This window comes from Eubalaena glacialis, chromosome 5 (assembly GCF_028564815.1).
Source record: "Eubalaena glacialis isolate mEubGla1 chromosome 5, mEubGla1.1.hap2.+ XY, whole genome shotgun sequence".
Classification (NCBI taxonomy): Eukaryota; Metazoa; Chordata; class Mammalia; order Artiodactyla; family Balaenidae; genus Eubalaena; species Eubalaena glacialis.
Window position 1 is genome coordinate 146395286 of NC_083720.1, and position 18970 is coordinate 146414255.

The 18970-nt window shown below is 39.0% G+C and overlaps 1 protein-coding gene across 4 annotated transcripts in view; it reads left to right on the forward strand.

Annotated features, from left to right (window-relative positions):
• Positions 1 to 18970, forward strand: part of FAM13A (family with sequence similarity 13 member A) — a 333205-nt gene that overhangs the window by 215535 nt on the left and 98700 nt on the right. Inside the window, exon 1 of one of the 4 annotated variants that reach the window (XM_061192619.1) lies at positions 12453 to 12819. The exons of the other annotated variants lie outside the window; for them this stretch is intronic. Coding sequence (XP_061048602.1) covers positions 12791 to 12819 — 29 coding nt within the window. The 5' untranslated portion in view covers positions 12453 to 12790. Of the gene's footprint in view, positions 1 to 12452; positions 12820 to 18970 lie in introns of those variants that run through there. 4 annotated transcript variants of the gene reach the window in all.

Below are 18970 nucleotides of genomic sequence, written 5' to 3' on the forward strand. Positions count from 1 at the left end.
TCAGTTCTCTTGGGTATATGCCTAAGGGTGGAATTTCTGGATCGTAAGGTAACTCTATGTTTGACTTTTTGAAGAACTGATAAGCTGTTTCTCAAAGTGGCTGCTTCATTTTGCATTCCTACCAGCAATGTATGATGTTTCCAGTTTCTCCACATCCTTACCAACACCTGTTATTGTCTTTTTTATTATAATCATCCTGCTGGGTGTAGAAGAATGGTATCTCATTGTGGTTTTGATTTGTATTTCCCTAATGAGTAATGATATTGAGCTTCTTTTCATGTGTTTGTTAGTCATTTGTATATCTTCTTTGGAGAAATGTCCATTCAAATCCTTTGTCCATTTTCAAAAATTGGATTGTTTGTCATTTTACTGTTGAGTTGGAAGAGTTCTTTATATGTTCTGGATACTAACCCTTATCAGATATATGATTTTCAAATATTTTCTCATTCTTTGGGTTGTCTTTTCACTTTTTTGATAGTATCATTTGAAGCACAAAAGTTTCTTATTTTTATTAAGTCCAATTAATCTGGTTTTTTTCTTTTGTTTATGATTTTGATGTCCTATCTAAGAAACCATTGCCTAATCCAGGGTCATGAAGATTTATGTCTATGTTTTCTTCTAACAGTTTTATAGTTTTGCCCTTGTATTTAGGTATTTCATCCATTTTGAATTAATTTTTATATATGGTGTGAGGTACCGGTCCAACTTCATTCTTTTGCATGTGGATATTCATTTGTCCCAGCACCATTTGCTGAAAAGATTATTCCTTTCCTATTAAACTGTCTTTTTGGTTTCCTTGTCAAACATCTGAGTCTGATGTTAGGATAACAAAAACAAAGCTAAACCTACTAGCTCTTTCCTTCTCTCACCACCTTTGTTTTCTAAAAACGTGAACTTCAGTTTAGTAGAGAAATAAGCATGGCTTAGATTTATAAAATATTACAGCACAATCCAAAGATTTTATCCTATTTCACACAGTGATCAGGAAAGCCTATTAGCCTCCTACTTCCCAAATCTACCAGTGTATCCATACGTGTACCCTTACACTCTGCCTTCTCTCCTGTCTCAATGGGTGAACCAAATTTGTACCTCTCTGGGGTCAACCCTTGTGCTGGTACTCTGAACCCCATTCTCTCTCACTCACTCAAGGACTAAGTGAAAATAATCACTTCCTTCCCCTATGACATCAATTTTGCCCTTCCAGATTCTTCCCATCAGCATAGAAACATTTTATAATAGCTCTCAATATTTTTTAATCCTCCCTAGAAACAATATCCCTCTTCTCTTTTAGAGCTCTGGTAAAGGATTATATGTACTTGCTGTCTTTATAGGCTTTCTTCCCATTCTTTCTTCACCTGACACACCACTGAAATTGTTCTTGTCAGGGACAGCAGCAGTCTCCATCTTGCCAAATCCAAAGGTCAGTCTGCTGTTCTCATCTTACTCTTATCTCTCAGCAGGATTTGACCCAACTAATGACTCTGTTTTGAAGCACTTTCTTCACTTGGCTTCTGTAATACTACACTCTCCTGGTTTTCCTCTTGTCTTATTGGACACCCTTTATTAGTCCTATTTGCAAAATCTGTCTTCTTTTCCAAGACCCCTCAAAGTTAGAGCACCACAAGGCTCAGTCCTATGACCTCATCTCAAGCCGTGCTCATCTTGCATGCTTTCATCCAGGTCCACAGTTTTGAATACCATCTTTATTCCTATGACCTCCAAAATTATACCTCCAGCTCCAGCCTCTCTGTTATATTAGAAATTATTATATCCAATTGGTAGGACAAGCTACTTAACTTTGGGGTGCCCCCCAGTGCAAAGTGAAAATGTGGAGCCCTCTGTTAAAAATTACTGAGAATTTCAAGATGACAACAACAGAGCATTAAACCAAATATGGGGCTTTCTGAGTGTGGGCCCTGTGAAACTGCATATTTCATATACCTATGAGGCCAGCCCTGCCTATTGGCTACCTGACAAGTATACTTGGATATTTAATGAACATATCACACTCAATCTATATAAAACAAAACTCCTAATTTGCACTTCTGCCTAAAAAAAGACAATCCCATTTCTACTCAGGTTTTCCCCCATCTCAATAATTTGTACCATTCACCCAGTTACTCAGGCCAAAAATCCTCCACTTTTCTCAGCCAATCCATAAGCAAGTCCTGTTGGCTCTGCCTTCAAAATATATGCTCAAACATCTGGAATCTAAATTTCCACAGTCTCAAATCATCATCTCACAGATAATTTTTCATTACAAAGAGGAAAGGTTCTTTTACAATGGAGAAATCTCACAGTCACTACTGGAACCAAATGATTAAACTTATCATCGTGGATAAAAAATGATAAGATAAGCATAAAAGTATTTTTGAGGATTAGAAATGTCACAGAAATATATTACTGATTATTAAATGAAAATTAATGTTATAAAACAATATGTTGTAGCAGTATGTTATACTGCATAGTCCTATATTTTTTATTGTGGTAAAATATACATAACATAAAATTTACCATTGCAGCCATTTTTAAGTATATGGTTCAGTGGCATTAAGTACCTTCACCTTGTCCCATCTTTATACATAATTATATATATTATATATAAATAGAGAAAAATGGAAGAACATAGAATTGTATTAAATACCGGTTATGTAAGTGATGGGATTGTGCTTGACTTTTACATTCTTTTTCTCTGTATTTTCTAAATTTTCTGTGTGAGCATAGATTGCATAGTTTGCAGTAAGAAAAATGTTTTTTTCTGTCTTTTAATTAAAGGATGACATTTGTTTCAAGGAAGGCATAGTAATTGTCAGATTTTAGAGAAATCATATAGAGTGACAACTGAACTGCTTTTGGACTTGACAATTATGGTTTCACTCATTCAAGAGCATAAAATCCCCTGAGTAGGGGAATCGGAAAGGGCAGCATATGAGTAGCCCAGAAAGGCTGAGTTTTTTTGTTTGTTTTAATTTATTTAATTTATTTATTTTTGGCTGCATTGGGTCTTCATTGCTGTGCGCGGGCTTTCTCTAGTTGCGGTGAGCGGAGGCTACTCTTCGTTGTGGTGCGTGGGCTTCTCATCACGGTGGCTTCTCTTGTTGCAGAGCATGGGCTCTAGGCGTGCAAGCTTCAGTAGTTGTAGCACGCGGGCTCAGTAGTTGTGGCTCGCGGGCTGTAGAGCGCAGGCTCAATAGTTGTGGCGCACGGGCTTAGTTGCTCCGCGGCATGTGGGATCTTCCCAGACCAGGGCTCGAACCCATGTCGCCTGCATTGGCAGGCAGATTCTTAACCACTGCGCCGCCAGGGAAGCCCAGAAAGGCTGAGTTTTGTTTGGATGAGGGGGTATGGGTTCGGGGGGAGGATTCCAAGCTAGGAGAAATGCCTGAACAGGAAACAAGTGGGCAGCAGAGCCTGACAGTGGGCAAGCACGGCTCAGCCTGCCTGGACCTCCAGTTCAAGTGAAGGAGAGAGTGATATTGTGTGTGGAGATGGAGGAGTAGAAGGGCCCTGTTTGTGTGTGTAGAATATGAATTTTACTTTGTTAAGCTATGAAGAGCAATCAGAGCTTTCTGATATTATTAAAGCAGCGTTTTGGGAAGATCACTTCTGTACAGTTTGGATTTGTGGTGGGAAAGACCAAAGACCAAACCTAATATGAAAGCTATCATCCAGAGGTTAAGTAATAAAAATTTTAACTAGGGGGAGGGGTGAAGGAAATGGAAAAGAATAGGTGGTGGTAGTGAACTCACTGAGGATAAGAGAGGCAATATTATCTCATTTAAGCTTCTCTTAGTAACAGAGTATCCATTCAGTTATCACTTGGTTTGGCCAAACTCATTACCATCTATCTATTCTACATAGAGTGATTTGAAGTCTAGGCTGATGTTATTTCCAGCAGTACGCATATTTGTCCAAAAATATTTCACTAGGTTGTTTCCAGACTCTTCAAATTGGATTGACTTACATTTCAGTGTTGTCTTCCTGAAGCAGCATTTTGGTAACTTATTATGGAATTATAACTCACTTTTCAATGTATTTTTTCACCTATTTAAATAATGAATTAACTGCATTGCCTATTTGGAGGGGACCATTGCTTTTATTAGCTTTACGTATGAATTTATGTATAAGTCTAGTTTATTTCCTAATTTATTTGAAATTTCTTTGTCCAACTTGTATATCTCCTCACTAAAATTCAATGAGGAAAAAGTTTTCAGATTCATTTATGAATTCTAATATCTACACATGAATAGCACTAGAGAAAGAAGATGTTAACACGTATGCAGTTATTTAATGCAGTGGGTCCAATTCTCTGAAACATTGAATTTAAAATGGTTTTTTAAATCAAGTCATTTAAAATGCTCTAGAGATGTTGACACTTTAAGGCACCATTACTGTGATTTTTTTAATTTTATTTTTTTATTGAGCTATAGTTGATTTACAGTGTTATATAGTTCAGGTGTACAACATAGCAATTCAAAATTTTTATAGGTTATACTCCATTTAAAGTTATTGTAAAATAGTGACTATATTCCCTGTGCTGTATAATAATATATCCTTATAGCTTATTTTATACATAGCAGTTTGTACCTCTTAATCTCCTACCCATATCATGCCCTTCCCCCTTCCCTCTCCCCACAGGTAACCACTAATTTGTTCTCTATGTCTGTGAGTCTATTTCTGCTTTGTTATGTTAATTTGTTTGTTTTATTTGTGTGATTTTTTTAATGTGACCTATTTTTGGTGATACAAATAATCACTTTCCTCTCACTTTCCTTCTTAATATATTTTCGCTTATCCATTTATTGAGTTGCTTGAAAGCAAAGCATGCCACTTTAAAGTAAATTAATTTTATCAGCCAGTGTATTGCCATTGAGAGATTTTGTGCTCATGCTAAGTATTTCGTATCTCAGAAATTTGAAAAGTTTATTTTATGTCTGAGGGATACAGAGTCAGCTGTGATTACCAGTCGGTTACCATCTCACACTAACCAGTTTTGACATTTCTCTAAGGAAGCCCCGCTGAAGCCTGCTTCTCCCCTGCCAGGAAATACCATTTAACAGGGTGAAAGGTCACTGGGACAGTCTGAGGCAGCTGATCTCAGGTGTGGTAGCAGCTGTTGTGTGGGACATGACTTATTTTGTGAGAACAGAAACACTATTATCTGGGCTCCTGAGGGAGATTTGGAGAAAGTCATGCCCAGGGAGTCCCATTCCAGGAAAATGTGCTCAAGCATTTATTTATTGGCAGTGATCACTAACTGAGATTCCATCTGGCAAAAATGTGGATTTTTCACTGTCCCAGAAAGTTGGAGAACAATTATGTAAGTTGTTTCAAAGAATTTATTTTTAACCATTTTTTACGAAGAACTTGCAGTCCCTCCGTTGTTAGAAGAAATTCACTTTTTTAAGAAAAAGTAGAGCCTCTGTTTGAATTTCTATATAACTGTATTTATGTGCCATAAATTACAGCCAATTGTCTTTTTTATTAATTTTTATACCGTTTTAATGATTGCACTCCATTTACAATTTTTATAAAATATTGGCCATATCCCCCGTGAGTATGTACTGTAATTACTTGTCTTTTGATTTGAAATCATTACTCAGTCTTTCTGGCGAAGGTTTTGACTCATATTGGGAACGCTGGAATCAGTTAGTGAAATCAAGGAGTCAGTGGGGTGGAAAGGGGAACCCTGAGTAGTGCCTCTCCAGCTCTGGAGGACTTTCAGCCTTGCCTCACTGTTTGCAGCCTTCTCCTCTGCCCCCAACGGCGGCTCTACGGGATTTTAGAACCCGTAGTGAACCCTGTGTGCCATTGTAGGCTCCACCAAGGCCAATCAGATACGTTTTAATGAAATAACCACATACACCGTTTTAAAAGCAAGATCCATCATTAGAATTAAAGAGGTGTGTCTTTGGAAAAACAATTATATAATTTCTATCCCCATGGGATTTTTTCCAGTAGTCTTCTAATATACACTAAATAAGTCTAATAAATAAGTGAGGGAACATGTTAATTATGTTGATTTTATTAGTTATTTTTATTTGGGCCTTAAGTAAAGCAAGCATCTTCGTTTCTGCTGTGACTGAAGAAAAATAGTTTACCTAACTAGAAATTCCATATTCCTATTAGCATGAACCTGTTTTAAATGTCACTGTTTTGCTTTCTAAAATAAATCTTTAATGAGGTTTTATAATAATTCTTTGAGTTAAGAAATACTGTAGGTTTGTGGGTTTTTTTACATAAAAACAACTGACGGCCTACCTGTCAGTTCCATATGTTCTTAGAGGAATACAATTAAGAATACAATTGAAAACTTGATTTTCCATCTTTTCTATTTCTTCCTCTTTCCTTCAACACCCCATGGCAACCACTTCCTTCCCCCACTGCAACTACAGCTGGCTTCTACCGTTACACAGCACACACACGACACACAACACACAACACACACACACACACACACACTCTCTCTGACTGTTGGCTCAGAGTAGCAAAAGAGGTTTGTTCTGGTCCACTGTATATCTTTGGTTCAGACAGCCATTATTAGACTGTATAGACCTTATTTAATATATATGCACTCATCAAAATGTAAAACTCAGACCAAAAGAAAGGATTCTTTATTTCCTATAGCCAATTGATAATGTGTGTTATCGATGGGTGAGTATAATACTTTATCATCTTTAAAAGCTTTCGTATGGTGGAAATGCTGTGGCATTCAGATGCTGGCTTCGTGTCATCCACTTATTAGCTGCGTGCTCAAGTTAATTCTTCATTTCCACATCTATGAAAATGAACGCAGCATAACTTCTCAATAAGTGCCGGTTGCCTTACATATACGACCCTTTTAGTTCCTTCTCCCCCCGACTCTTTTATTTTTGACATTTGCTGCTGTCAGTGATGATGAAGTCCGCTGATGAGCCCTGAAATTCACTAGTGTTCTAACCCAGATTGCCAGAGAGCAAGTTTAGTCAGGATCCTTTGCAGCAGTACCAGGATATCTAAATTATATGTGCCCTGAAAATCCTGGCTTTGTGATTATGAAAATCCTGTCAGATTTATTCATTACCATTTATGAATACTATGTGAGCATCTTGTAGAAGGTTTTGCTCCTTAGTGCAATTTATAAAGATTGATAAAAAAATATGAGGAAGAAACCTTGCCTGAGAAGCACCTTCTTACCAAACTTGTAAGAAAGAAATTATTGCAACATATTTTTTCTTAGGAAACAAATCGATCTGATGTTAAAACAATATATGAAAACAAATTAATGTGGCCAAGAAATGGTCTTGGTTCTTTGGTTGCTTCAAATTGATGTTGAAATTAAAACAAATGAAGCCACATCATTTTTGGAGCAGTTGTTGCTCTTGATAGCACAAGTGCAAACTCATATTGCCAAACACTTGGAATCTGCTGAAGAAGTTATGTAAGAAAATTAGAAGTCTGCAAGCCAGCTGAAGTGTAGAAAAGGAAATAAACACACTAGGAGAAATTGGATAATGTAAAATGCTTAAAAGATTTTGAAAGTTTTGGATAGAATCTTAACTTTTTGCGTCTCTGTGGTTGCACATCAATGTATAACCCCAATAGTTTATTTCTTTACTCAATTGTTGGTTATCATTATCCTTCATTTGAAACTCCAGGAGGTGTCTACTTTATCTTTAGTGTAGGCCTACAATGGGAAATATTAAAAAGTGGGTAGAAATATTGCTTGATAAGTTAAAATCTAATTAAAGGAACTATGCTTCAGTCTCTGGTGAAGAGTGATTGACGTATCAGTTCATTCAATCAGCACTTATTGAGTGTCTGTTCTGTGTAACGGCTGCAGGAAAAATACAATTCTTGTCCTGGAGAACTTACATTCTAATAGGGAGATAATATTTAGATTCAAATAATAATAAAATGGTGTGCTGGGAAAAAAAGATAAATATCGTAAGAGATGCAAAGGGCTATCTGAGTTAAAAGGGGCAAGAGATTTGTTCCATCTGGCCTAAACCTGAGTATACATAGAATTTTGCCAGGAGAAAATGGAATGGGAAAATACTCCAGACAAAAGGTAAATGTTTGGGGTAGAAAAGTTCAGAGCAGATTTGAAAAAAGTGGCCAGGTACATCTGGAGTGGCTTCCTTAGGGGAGGTATAAGCAGCTGAACTGGAGAGGGACACTGGGGTTCATTTAAGAGGTAGCTGAGAGCTGTTGAAGCTTTCGAGAAGAGGAGTGAGTGACCAGATCACAACCACAGTAGAAAATTCACTCTAATAGTGAAATGTATTCACTGGGGATAGAGTGAATAGAGGCAGAAAGATCGTTTTGAAGGTTATCATGATACTGCAGATGACCAAGGCCTACTGATTAAAGAGACATGACAGGTCAATCAACAGATTTGGTTAAGGAGAGGAAAGGGAGGAGTAAAGATGACTCATGCTTTGAATCTGATTCATAAAGAGAATAATAACATCATTAACAAGAGGGGCCAGGAGGAGGAGAATTTTAAGAATCAGATAATATGAGGCTTTGAAAGTGTTGATTAGGGCGATAATAGTAATAATTATTGAGCACTTACTTGCCAGGAACTATCCTATGTGTTTTACATGCATGATTCCATTTATTCCTCAGAGCCATTTCAGAGCTTTTAAACAGCTTGCCCAGGTTTACGCTGCCTGTCTGCGGCAGAGTCAGAAACCAATCCCTAGGAGCGTAATTCCAGAGCGCAGTTTATTAAGCCCTATTAGAATGCCTGTATTGAAAGATGTGGGGCTGGAAGGTGAGGCAGGAAGGGCGTAAGACAGGAGGAAAGACAGATGAAATAAAAGGAGGATGGAGTGACTGGGGACACTTGGAGAATTCCCAGGAAAGATCACAGAGAGCCAAAGACTTTCGGAAAACTGAAGGTGGGTGTTTCTGAAAAGCTGAGAGTAAAAAGGCATCTAAGATGAAGCGTTTAGATTTAGTGACCAAAAGAGCATTGGTGGCCTTAAAAGCAGTTTCAGAAACGTGGTGAAGTCTGAAGTCCATTGGCATGGGGCAGAGGAGTAATTTCTGAGGCAGTGGGAGCCGCAGAGGTGGGCTTTGGGGAGCCTGTCAGTGGGAAGGGGAGGGAAATGGCGCTGTGTCACCAGAGGGTAAGACTGCCGAGGAAAAGCTTTCAAGGCTGGGGGGCACTTATTCGGGTGCCTGTCGGAAGGGGGACAGATTTAAGATGGAGGAGACATGAGGCTTCTTCCTGAGGAAGGATAAAATGATGAGATCCGATACATGGGTAAGAAATTTGAGTCCTGTGAGTGGGGACATGTTCCCCTAGACTAGGAAGAAGTCAAAAAGAAGGAGGCAAGGTGTGCATGTGTGTTTGGAGGGGGCCGGGGGGTGGTGGTGGTACTTCAACCCCTAATGCAAAGACGATCAAAGGCACTGACTCATATTTGATGATCTTGACTTTCTTAGTGAATTTAGGAGGCAGGGTAATTAGTGACCGAGAGAGATTCAGATTTGTGCCATTAGAGAAGGTCAGCAATAGTTTCTGTGGGAAAGTAGTCAAAAATCAGTTAAAGACAACTACAGAGTTTGCCCCGGAGTACTGAGGTTCAGGCCAAGATGAAATAACAGGAAATTTTAATCTACCCCGTTGCCAGGGTTCTGTGACTTCCTTTTGCAGTGTTTTAGCGTTTAGCAGTTTGGAGGCTTTTAGTGTTTTAGTAGGGCATGCAGCCGGCAGGATGCATACAGGGTGAAGAAGCAGAGGATGCTAGTGAACCTGTTTTTAGAAATAACTAAATGCTGAGGAAAGCCTGGAATGCGCCTTTTTTAAAGCTGCACGTTAGCTGGTCTGGGTGCAGGTTGTCCTCTGCAGACATGGACAGTCGGAGCTGAGTAGCTAAGGAGAAGGAGGAGGAATGGGGGAGGCAGGGGCAGGACGGTTCTGAGGGATGCACATCCGGGGGCTCGTGCGGAGGAAATGCAGGCAGGGTATCAGAGTTTGAGAAGCTGGAACCAGCAGGGTTCAAGGAGTGGTACTCCTGCTGCCTGATGGTGAAGAACTGACGTGAGGATGTGGGACACAGTAATAAAGCTATTCCAGTGATTGAGGACTCTGGCAGGGGGTGTAGTTGAGAGGAGGAGCTGTGGTCCAGGAACAAATTCAAAAATGATCATCAAGTCATGCCCCCAAAATTGACCAGAAACCAGAAAAAGGAGGAATTGTGATAAGTAAATAATAGAGACTTGAAAAGGCAGCTAATTACTGAGTTCTAGTGTTAGGTGATTTTCAGAAATGACCACTGACATCTAACTACTAGTATGGCATGTTAGAGGGATGTTGATAGGAAGACTTAAATTATCAGGAAATATATGTGGAATCAGATTTTAAATTTGAATGCCCCTGTTCATCAGTATTTTACCTCTAGTATGTATTGAATGTAAATTATAGTTTGGTTTAACATATTTCTGAAATGCTGGGTCCTTTATTGTTGAACTCATGTGTCTATTTTAGCCATGTATTATTGATGTGTTCATAAAATTAGAAAAGACAAAATATTATTTCTGTCATTTGAATTTTAACTATTTCTAAAAATACTTGTGAAATATTTTAAAAGCTCATGTAGAATAGAGTAAGCACTATGCTATATAGCAGAGTTCTGAAGCAGACCTGAGAAATTCTGAATCCAATTTCTGTTCTGCCGCTAACTTTCCATGTGAATTTGAACAAATTACTTAATTTTCTAGTACCGAGTTTACTCATCAATAAAATAGATATTATGATATATAATAGTGATTTCCTAACTCAAGAAGTTAATTGAAGTGTTAAGCAAGATGTAAAGTTGCCTTTTTGAAAGATAAAAAACTTAAGCAAATATATAGAATTAAGTTACTGTTACTGGAGAATCCAATTAGTATTTCTAAATCTAGAATCAAAACAAAGACTATATTGACAACTTAAAGTAAGTTCTGGACTTAACTCAACTTCCATTGTTTTAAAAGGCTGATTTTAGTTACTGATATTCTGTCATAATGTCTGAACATAAGTTTCAGGATGACTAATCCATTTTCATAAATATGATGGAGGATTTAGTCAGACAATGAAATATTTTTATTAGCAGGTATAGCAAAGGAGAGCAGACGCTTACAAAAGGACTTCGTGTTCTAAATTCAGAATTATGAGTGATCTGTAAGAAATCTGGGAAAAAATACAGGGGAGAAGGATACTTTTTTGGTCGTACCAGCCCCCTCTGTTTGTTTTTTCTGTTTTTTTTAAAAATTAATTTATTTATTTATGGCTGTGTTGGGTCTTCGTTTCTGCGCGAGGGCTTTCTCTAGTTGCGGCAAGTGGGGGCCACTCTTCATCGTGGTGCGCGGGCCTCTCACTATTGCGGCCTCTCTTGTTGCGGAGCACAGGCTCCAGACGCGCAGGCTCAGTAATTGTGGCTCACGGGCCCAGTTGCTCCACGGCATGCGGGATCTTCCCAGACCAGGGCTCGAACCCGTGTCCCCCGCATTGGCAGGCAGACTCTCAACCACTGCGCCACCAGGGAAGCCCCCCCGCCCCTGTTTCTGAACGTCATGGACTCTAGCTTTCTGCCCTTTCTTCTACTAAAAGCTGTGCTCTGGACTTTGTTGTAACTCTCGGCAAATCCTATGATATGAAAGAAATCTTATTAAAATATATTTTTACTATTGTTGCAACGTTTGAAACCTGTGAATGAACAATTATGTTCCTAAAATAACACTTTAGTATTCCACACTGAAGAGGAAACTAAGGGAGAGCTGGATAATTAACAGGTATTTAGCAGACCTTATGAGAAATTGATTTGGTGTTACCTGTAAAAAAAAAAAAAAAAAAAAAAATCGATAAATAAATAACCATCCAACCAAAAAAATGCTGGTGATGTTCTTAGAGGAAAATGACTCTTTAAATAAACACATTCAACTTTATAAGGATAAACAGAAATAATCAGTTGAAATACTTCCGTGGGAATAGCCGTTTTGATCCCTTGAGACGGTGGGCAGTCTTAGGACGTGTGTCCTCCCCAGAAACGAGAGCTATGTGCCTTGGGAGATGTCACCAGTGACTAGTAACGACCGCAATGTAAACAGACATCAGCAGGAAATAAATATGGGTAGGGCAGGAGTCTAGAAGAATGCCTGTGTGCCTTCTAGAAAAGTGTCACGCCTTCCAATGCTAGTGGTTTGATTTTTTTTTTTTTTTTCAAGGAAGAAAGGAAACTGAGCATAGCTCACGCCTTGTGTCACAGAAACCTTTCGTTTCGGGGGCAGTGTCTTTCCTTGACAAATGGATTTCCTTGTTGGCAGTCCTCCGTAACGTTGAGACGTTGAGGGACCCTTTGCTCTGGCTGCAGCTATTGGTTGCTTTCCCCAGACGGACAAGCCCGTCTGTGGAAGGGCTCAGAGGAGAGTTTCGAGTTACCAGAATTAGGCAAGCCCGCCGCGGAGCCGCAGCAGCGAAAGCAGCAGCGCCTTTAAGCCCTGCAGCAGCTGCTCCTCTGATTGGCTGGCGGGCTCAGCTGCTTCCCTGGAACAAAGGTCAGAGTGGACTGCGGTGGAAATGTGCAGAGGCAGCGAGCGAACAGCCCTGTAGCTCCGCGCGGAGAAGTTTGGAGGCTGCGAACCGCAGGACGCTGGCTGACTGCAGAGCAACTTGCTTCTCCAGCGGCGAGCTGCAGCCTCGCGTCCCCAGCCCAGCTCAGCCACTGAGAGCAGCCTGCCCCCCCCCCACCCCGTACAGACGCCCTGCTGGGCGCCGAAGACACAGTTGTGAGGGTCCCTTGCAAATTTCCAGACAAGGATGGCTTGTGAAATCATGCCCCTGCAAAGGTAGTATGCTTTCCTATTTGGTTCTGTTCTTCTCTTCTGTCTTTTCTGAATGTTCCAAAACCGTGTAACTTTGCCAATACTTGGCATCTTTCAGTCATGTGCTGCCAACTGTGTAGAGTTCCTTGGACGTAATGTGCTTCCCCAAGACCAGAGAAGTGTAGATATTTGACCGCTTCTTTTGCTGACACTTATGCCCAGCTTCTCATCTTCTTCACTTGATTAGTCTGTTCAGTTATTGCCTTCCTCGAATGAAAATAAATATAAGAAAGCGGCTTTGACATCTGAAGAAAAACAGAAAGTGAAGAATGTATCGAGCAGGTTTAAAAGAAAACTGAGTCAGCTTCTTAGCAATGTTGTGAAGCTGCGGTGAGCTCTAAGCTCATTTTGAAGGATATCGGCAGGCGAAAGACCTCTTAAAACTGCATCTTAGGAGCCCTCTCTGCTGGAGTTCAGATCTAGGCAAGGATTTTCTATCAATAAGTACTTTATAATACATGGACATAAACGTGAAGGTTATTATTTCCCCATGAATAATTCTAGATAGGTTTATTACACAGATGACATCTTTAAACAAAAAAACTGCTCTGTAAGAATGATTAAGCTCAAGGTGCTGTTTTGTTCATTAATGATTGTAATATGGATCGTGGAGGGTGAGGTGGAGGAGTTATACCAATGCAGAAAAAGGTAAATTTAAACAAAGGGCTTGTTTAAAAGAACACTGCTGGTGAGCTAATACGTGAATAAGGTGTCCCGGAATGTTGAAGCTGGAAGTCACCTCCGTGGTGATGGAGTCCAGCCCTCCAGTTTCACAGCAAGAAAACTGAGGCTTGAAGGAAGTCTGAGTTGCCCAAGGTCATGTTTTAGGATTTTTAGAATTACTTTTGCCAATCATATTATCCTATTTCAGCTGCACCTGCTCTACATGCAGTGGCATTTGATTCCATGTAAATGCTTCCTTTAAGAAAACTGTTAGTGGAAGTGATTTTAAAAGTCAAATGGTGAATGTGGTTTATCTATAAGATGAAAAAAACCTAGACAAAAAAATGAATTTTATTTTTAAAAACCATGCCACCCATATTTTACTGGATGTTCATGTTTCAACATGAAAATAAGGTAAACAAAATTGAGTGTTCGTTTGGAAAATGGTTCCTGCAGATGTACCCTGTGAGATAAAACGGTGTAGTTGTTTTCCTTTCACTGTAATGACAAGTGCGCTGTCATGGGAGCTTGATGGGGGTGTCCCTAGAATTCCTTTTCTAAAATTGATAACCCAAGGGAGCATAGAGTGATTTATGGCTAGATCTGAAATTTGTCTATATTAATTCAGTGGAAATGTCCACATGCTTGAAACTTGCAAGAGACTAAAAACTAATGTACACTTTTTGGAGTCTTGATTTGGTTTCCAACTTTAAAGTTGGGACCTTGTTTTATCTTATAATGGTGTCAGGTCTTAAGTGTCTTAAGCAAGTCCTTTCTAGATAAGCATATTGGCTCTTACTGAACTCTGTAATAAGCTGCTCAGTGATATAATCACTGTTAAGACGCAAACAGATCTTTATTCGGCTAAAATATTGTTTAGAGAGTTAAGTTGATGAAAGCTAAAATAGAATTAGCGTAATTTCCTCCCAAATTATTTTGCACTGTTAGTCCTTACTAATAAACCTACGTAAGAGGAATAATTTGAATTTGCGTTCAAGACTGCCGATCAGTGCATTCACTGTCTCCCTGTCTCTGAGAGTTTAATTTGATTGATTACCCTGCAATCCTCACTTCCAGCCTGTGCCTGCCTGTGATTATGTACCTCTTGAAGGCAAGGAACAGGTAGGTTTGTGTTGTTCACTTCGTTATGGACCTCTTGTGAATTTAAGTGCTTATGCAGAAAACTTTCCTGTTCCTATGTATAATTGCTTCCTCCGAGCCCAATTCAATATTTCTGGCTAAGGATTTCTGTGACCCTCTAGTAAAGATGACTGTTGCCAACTGCCCGCACTGTTATCCCGCCTGGAACAGGAAAGTTGCAGAGCCTCGTGGTGCACGTGCCGGCTGATGGGATGAATGCTTTGCTCCATTCTCTTTAAGAGCACCGAGGGGCTAGAAACTGAATGAAAAGAGGGTGAGGGAAAGAATAGCTTTAAATACCAGTTAGAGAAACTCATGCTCACTCATGCTTGTATTGAGCAGAGAGGCCAATGCCTCTCATTCTTTAGGTGCATGAGAATTACCTAGGGACCTTATTTTTTAAAAATCAGCTTCTTCCTGCTGCCTTCCTTCCCTAGACTTACTGAATCTGAATCTGGGTGTGACAGGGAAAGTATCAACATTTTAACGAGCTTCCTGAAAGCAAATCTGGTACAAATGGTCCACACAGAGAAACACTGATCTAAACTCTGGTTAATGAGTATAGCTTGTATAAAGCCATTGACAGCAGGTGTTAAGATGTAAGATGCTAACACTATACTACTCAACATCCCCAAATAACATATTTAATATCAGGACCTTATGTGAGGTGTCTTTGTCATAATTGATGCTTTCATTTACTAGACGGTCGGTGTTACCTATTAGAACAAAGCATACTTACAGTGTTTTTTAATATTTTCTTTATGACCGAACACTACCCTGTACTGCCAGTAAATTAAGACACAACTCTGCTTCAGAGAGGTCACATGCTAGTGAGGATGCAGACACATTACCAGACAGTTACAATTACATTACTGTGGTGAATCCAGTAATGGAGAGTATAATTAGCATAATAGTAGAGATGCACCTGCGTGGATAATATTACCCTATGTAACCTCATATAAGCATATGATCTTATTAGATGGCACGTTTGCATCTCAGTGTCTACTTAGCTTATAATTCCCATGAGTGACTTTTTAGCCTTTCTTAGCATGTTGTGCAAGTATGTGGAAGATAAATCTGTTACTGCTTATCTGTAACTAAGATGAGACTAACAGATGAGGTCGGAGGCTAAGAATGAAATAAATACCTGGGTTTGCTTTAATGTATTTTGCTATCTGTTTACAACTTAATGTAATTTGCAGACTTTCCAGGGTGGGAGTAACTATGCAGAAACTCATGATCTTTTAGAAAAACTGCAGAGGCTGAATGTTGAAAATGTGACCCTCTGTAGAGTGAAGGACTCAGTTCTTAAAGTTCACTTCAAATGGCTTAAATTAACGATGGATCTTATATATCTTTTGAGATGGTTAAATTATCCCAAATATTTTTAGAAATACTAAAATATTTGCACTGTATAGCATTATATGGATATTCTTGCCAACTGAAAAAGTTCTTCCAAAGAAATAAAATAATGTCATAAATAAGTAGAGAAACTATATTAAGAATTGAAATAAAAGGTTTTTTCTCAGATATTAAATTTACCTTCTGTCACTAAAGAGATAGTATGTTTTATCAGACTCTAGGCTTTACTTATACCTCAGACTCTTTGCATGATTCATATTCCATTGGCTTTTTTTCCCTTAGATATTATGGATCTGTGGGTAGGGATCTCCATTTTATGTATAGAAAGACTTCAGTAGGCTAAGCAATAAAGTCTTCACTCACTCTTATGTCTATGACAAAACTCTCAACTTCACAGCAGGATTTTGATTTGCTAGATTAACTTTCAAATAGTCACTAACTCATCTTATATCCACAAAGACTAATGATGGAGGATGACGTTAAGAGCACTAGTGATTAATCTAGATTCCTTTGGTTTTAATGCATTGACATCTGTTTTCACATGTTTAGCATCCCTTTTTTCCCTTGGTTTATTTATCAAAGTGGGAAACTGAGATTAACAATGTCAGTGTAACTCTCTTTTTCATTACTTTACCTAGCAAATTATGGTATTCAACATACGTTATTAAATATTCATTTTATGATGGTGAAACACACCATACTTCTAAATTGCAATGGCTCTTTAAGAAGGTTTATAGCAACAGGATTAGTTAACATGTATTAGTGATCCAGCATGGGAAAATTTCACCGAATCTTCTTATCAGCAGAATTCATCTGGTCTTTCTAAGCACTGGTGTTTAGAATGTCCTTTAGCAAACAAGTAAACACTGGGAACATGGGGATGATGTGGGATTTAACCAGGGAACAACCCAGGCAATGATGGTCCTGCTTGTGAGTCTTCTGGGTGATGTTAGAGAGCCCTCTACTGCTTGTGGTGGTGACTCCTTCAGTTAATTTATCTCTTAAACCCGTGTTATTCCGAACTTGTTGGCACTCTGATAGCACTCCCTGCACTCCCCGCCCTCCCCCTCCACAAACACCGTCTAAGAGGAGTTAAAAGCTGCCTCGCCTCAAGTCTGGGTTAACCTTTTGGGGTTGAATATCTGAACTTGAACTTCATCACCAGTGTGGTCTGTATTTGGTACTAACAAGAATCATTGAGAACAAGACAGAGCTCTGTGGGCTCTACTCTCATGTGATGGTTGCAGTACCTCTGGAGTTTAAATATTTGCTCATTACTCCAGATAAAGAAGATAGTATGAACTAAGGTGAGGGTATTCTTAAATTTTACAGAGATCACCCTGTCTAAGCCACTGAAAAACTGAGAGAGGCGTTAGAGAGTCAGCACTAAACAGTGGGGAAAGCAATGGAAAGATAGTAAACTTGCCGTCACGAAATGTATCCAGACACTGACAGCTAATTAGCCATGTGAATTTGGGCAGGTCATTTTCCTCACCTATAAAATGGGATGATAATACCTACCGCACTTACTTAGAGGAGAAATTTTGTAGTTAAAGAATATTATAGTTCTTTGTAAATGATAACTATTCAAATGTAAAGAGTAGTAGCATATTGCTTTTCTTTTGATTTTGTTACTCTTACACTTGCATTGTCTTTCAATTCCTTGAAGCAAGAGTGCTTTACACTTAAGGTGACGCTCTACCGTTGCATTGTATTGGATGAATAGTAGAAAGCGACCTAAAGCATGATTTGTGGGAAGTGCCACTGCAAATACCATAGAATCAAATTCCTTGAAACTCTCAAAACTGTTTACCCTGTTTTTCCTATAATACTTATATATTTATGTGATGATAGAATGAACTGCCAAAAAATAGTTCGTACTATATGAAACCTTTTAAAAGCACTATTTATTCTTCCCTTAACAAGAACCAGAAATAACTTTTTTAGTAATAGCTTTATTGATATAATTTACATACCGTGCACTTCACCTACTTAAGGTATACAATTCAATGGTTATTAGTATATTCACAAGGTTATGCAACCATCACTAACAGTCAATTTTAGAATATTTTTGTCACCCAAAAAGAAACCCTGTGCCCTTTAGCTCTCAATCCCTACTGTGGGCTGAATGTTTGTGCCCCTCAAAATTCATATGCTGAAGCTTTAATCCCCAGTGTGGTGGTATTTGGAGGTGGGACCTTTGGGAGGTAACTAGGTTTGGATGAGGCCATGGAGGTGGAGCTCCCAAGATAGGATTGGTGCCCTTACAAGGAGATGAAGGGACCAGAGCACAATCTCCCCACCCACCCCCATCCATGTGGAGGTACAGCAAGAAGGTGGAAGTCTGCAAGCCAGGGAGAGCTCTCACCAGAACCTGCCATGCTGGCACCCTGACCTCAGACTTCCAATCTTTGGAACTGTGAGAAGTAAATGTTTCTGTTGTTGAAGCCACCCAATCTGTGGTATCTTGTTATAGCAGCCCAAACTGACCAAAGCAACCCTCAAGCCCCCTATCCCAGCTCTAGGCAACCACTAATCTACTTTCTGTCTCTATAGACTTGCCTTTTCTAGATACTACATTATAACAGATCATCAAGAAGCCAGATGTGGAAACTGATTTTATTTCTTGCATAGGAAAGATATATTGATGGGAAATAGTGGGGACGAGGGTAGTAAAAAGAAATAGTAGGAAGCCCTAGAAGTTGATTTTTTTAAAGTAAGTGACCCCAGTAAAAGAAATAAAAATACTGGGTAAGGGGAGAGGGAAGAGACACAGGATACATTTTATGAAAACCTTTTAAGGTTTGGGGTCAGGAAAACATGGTATCTTCTCATCAAATATAAGAATAAAAATCAGAACACTTGAACTTCATAGAAATAAAAATGAAGAACTGAACTGCTTTTCTCAGATCACATTGAATGTAACCAAAACACTAGAAAAAGTTAAGAA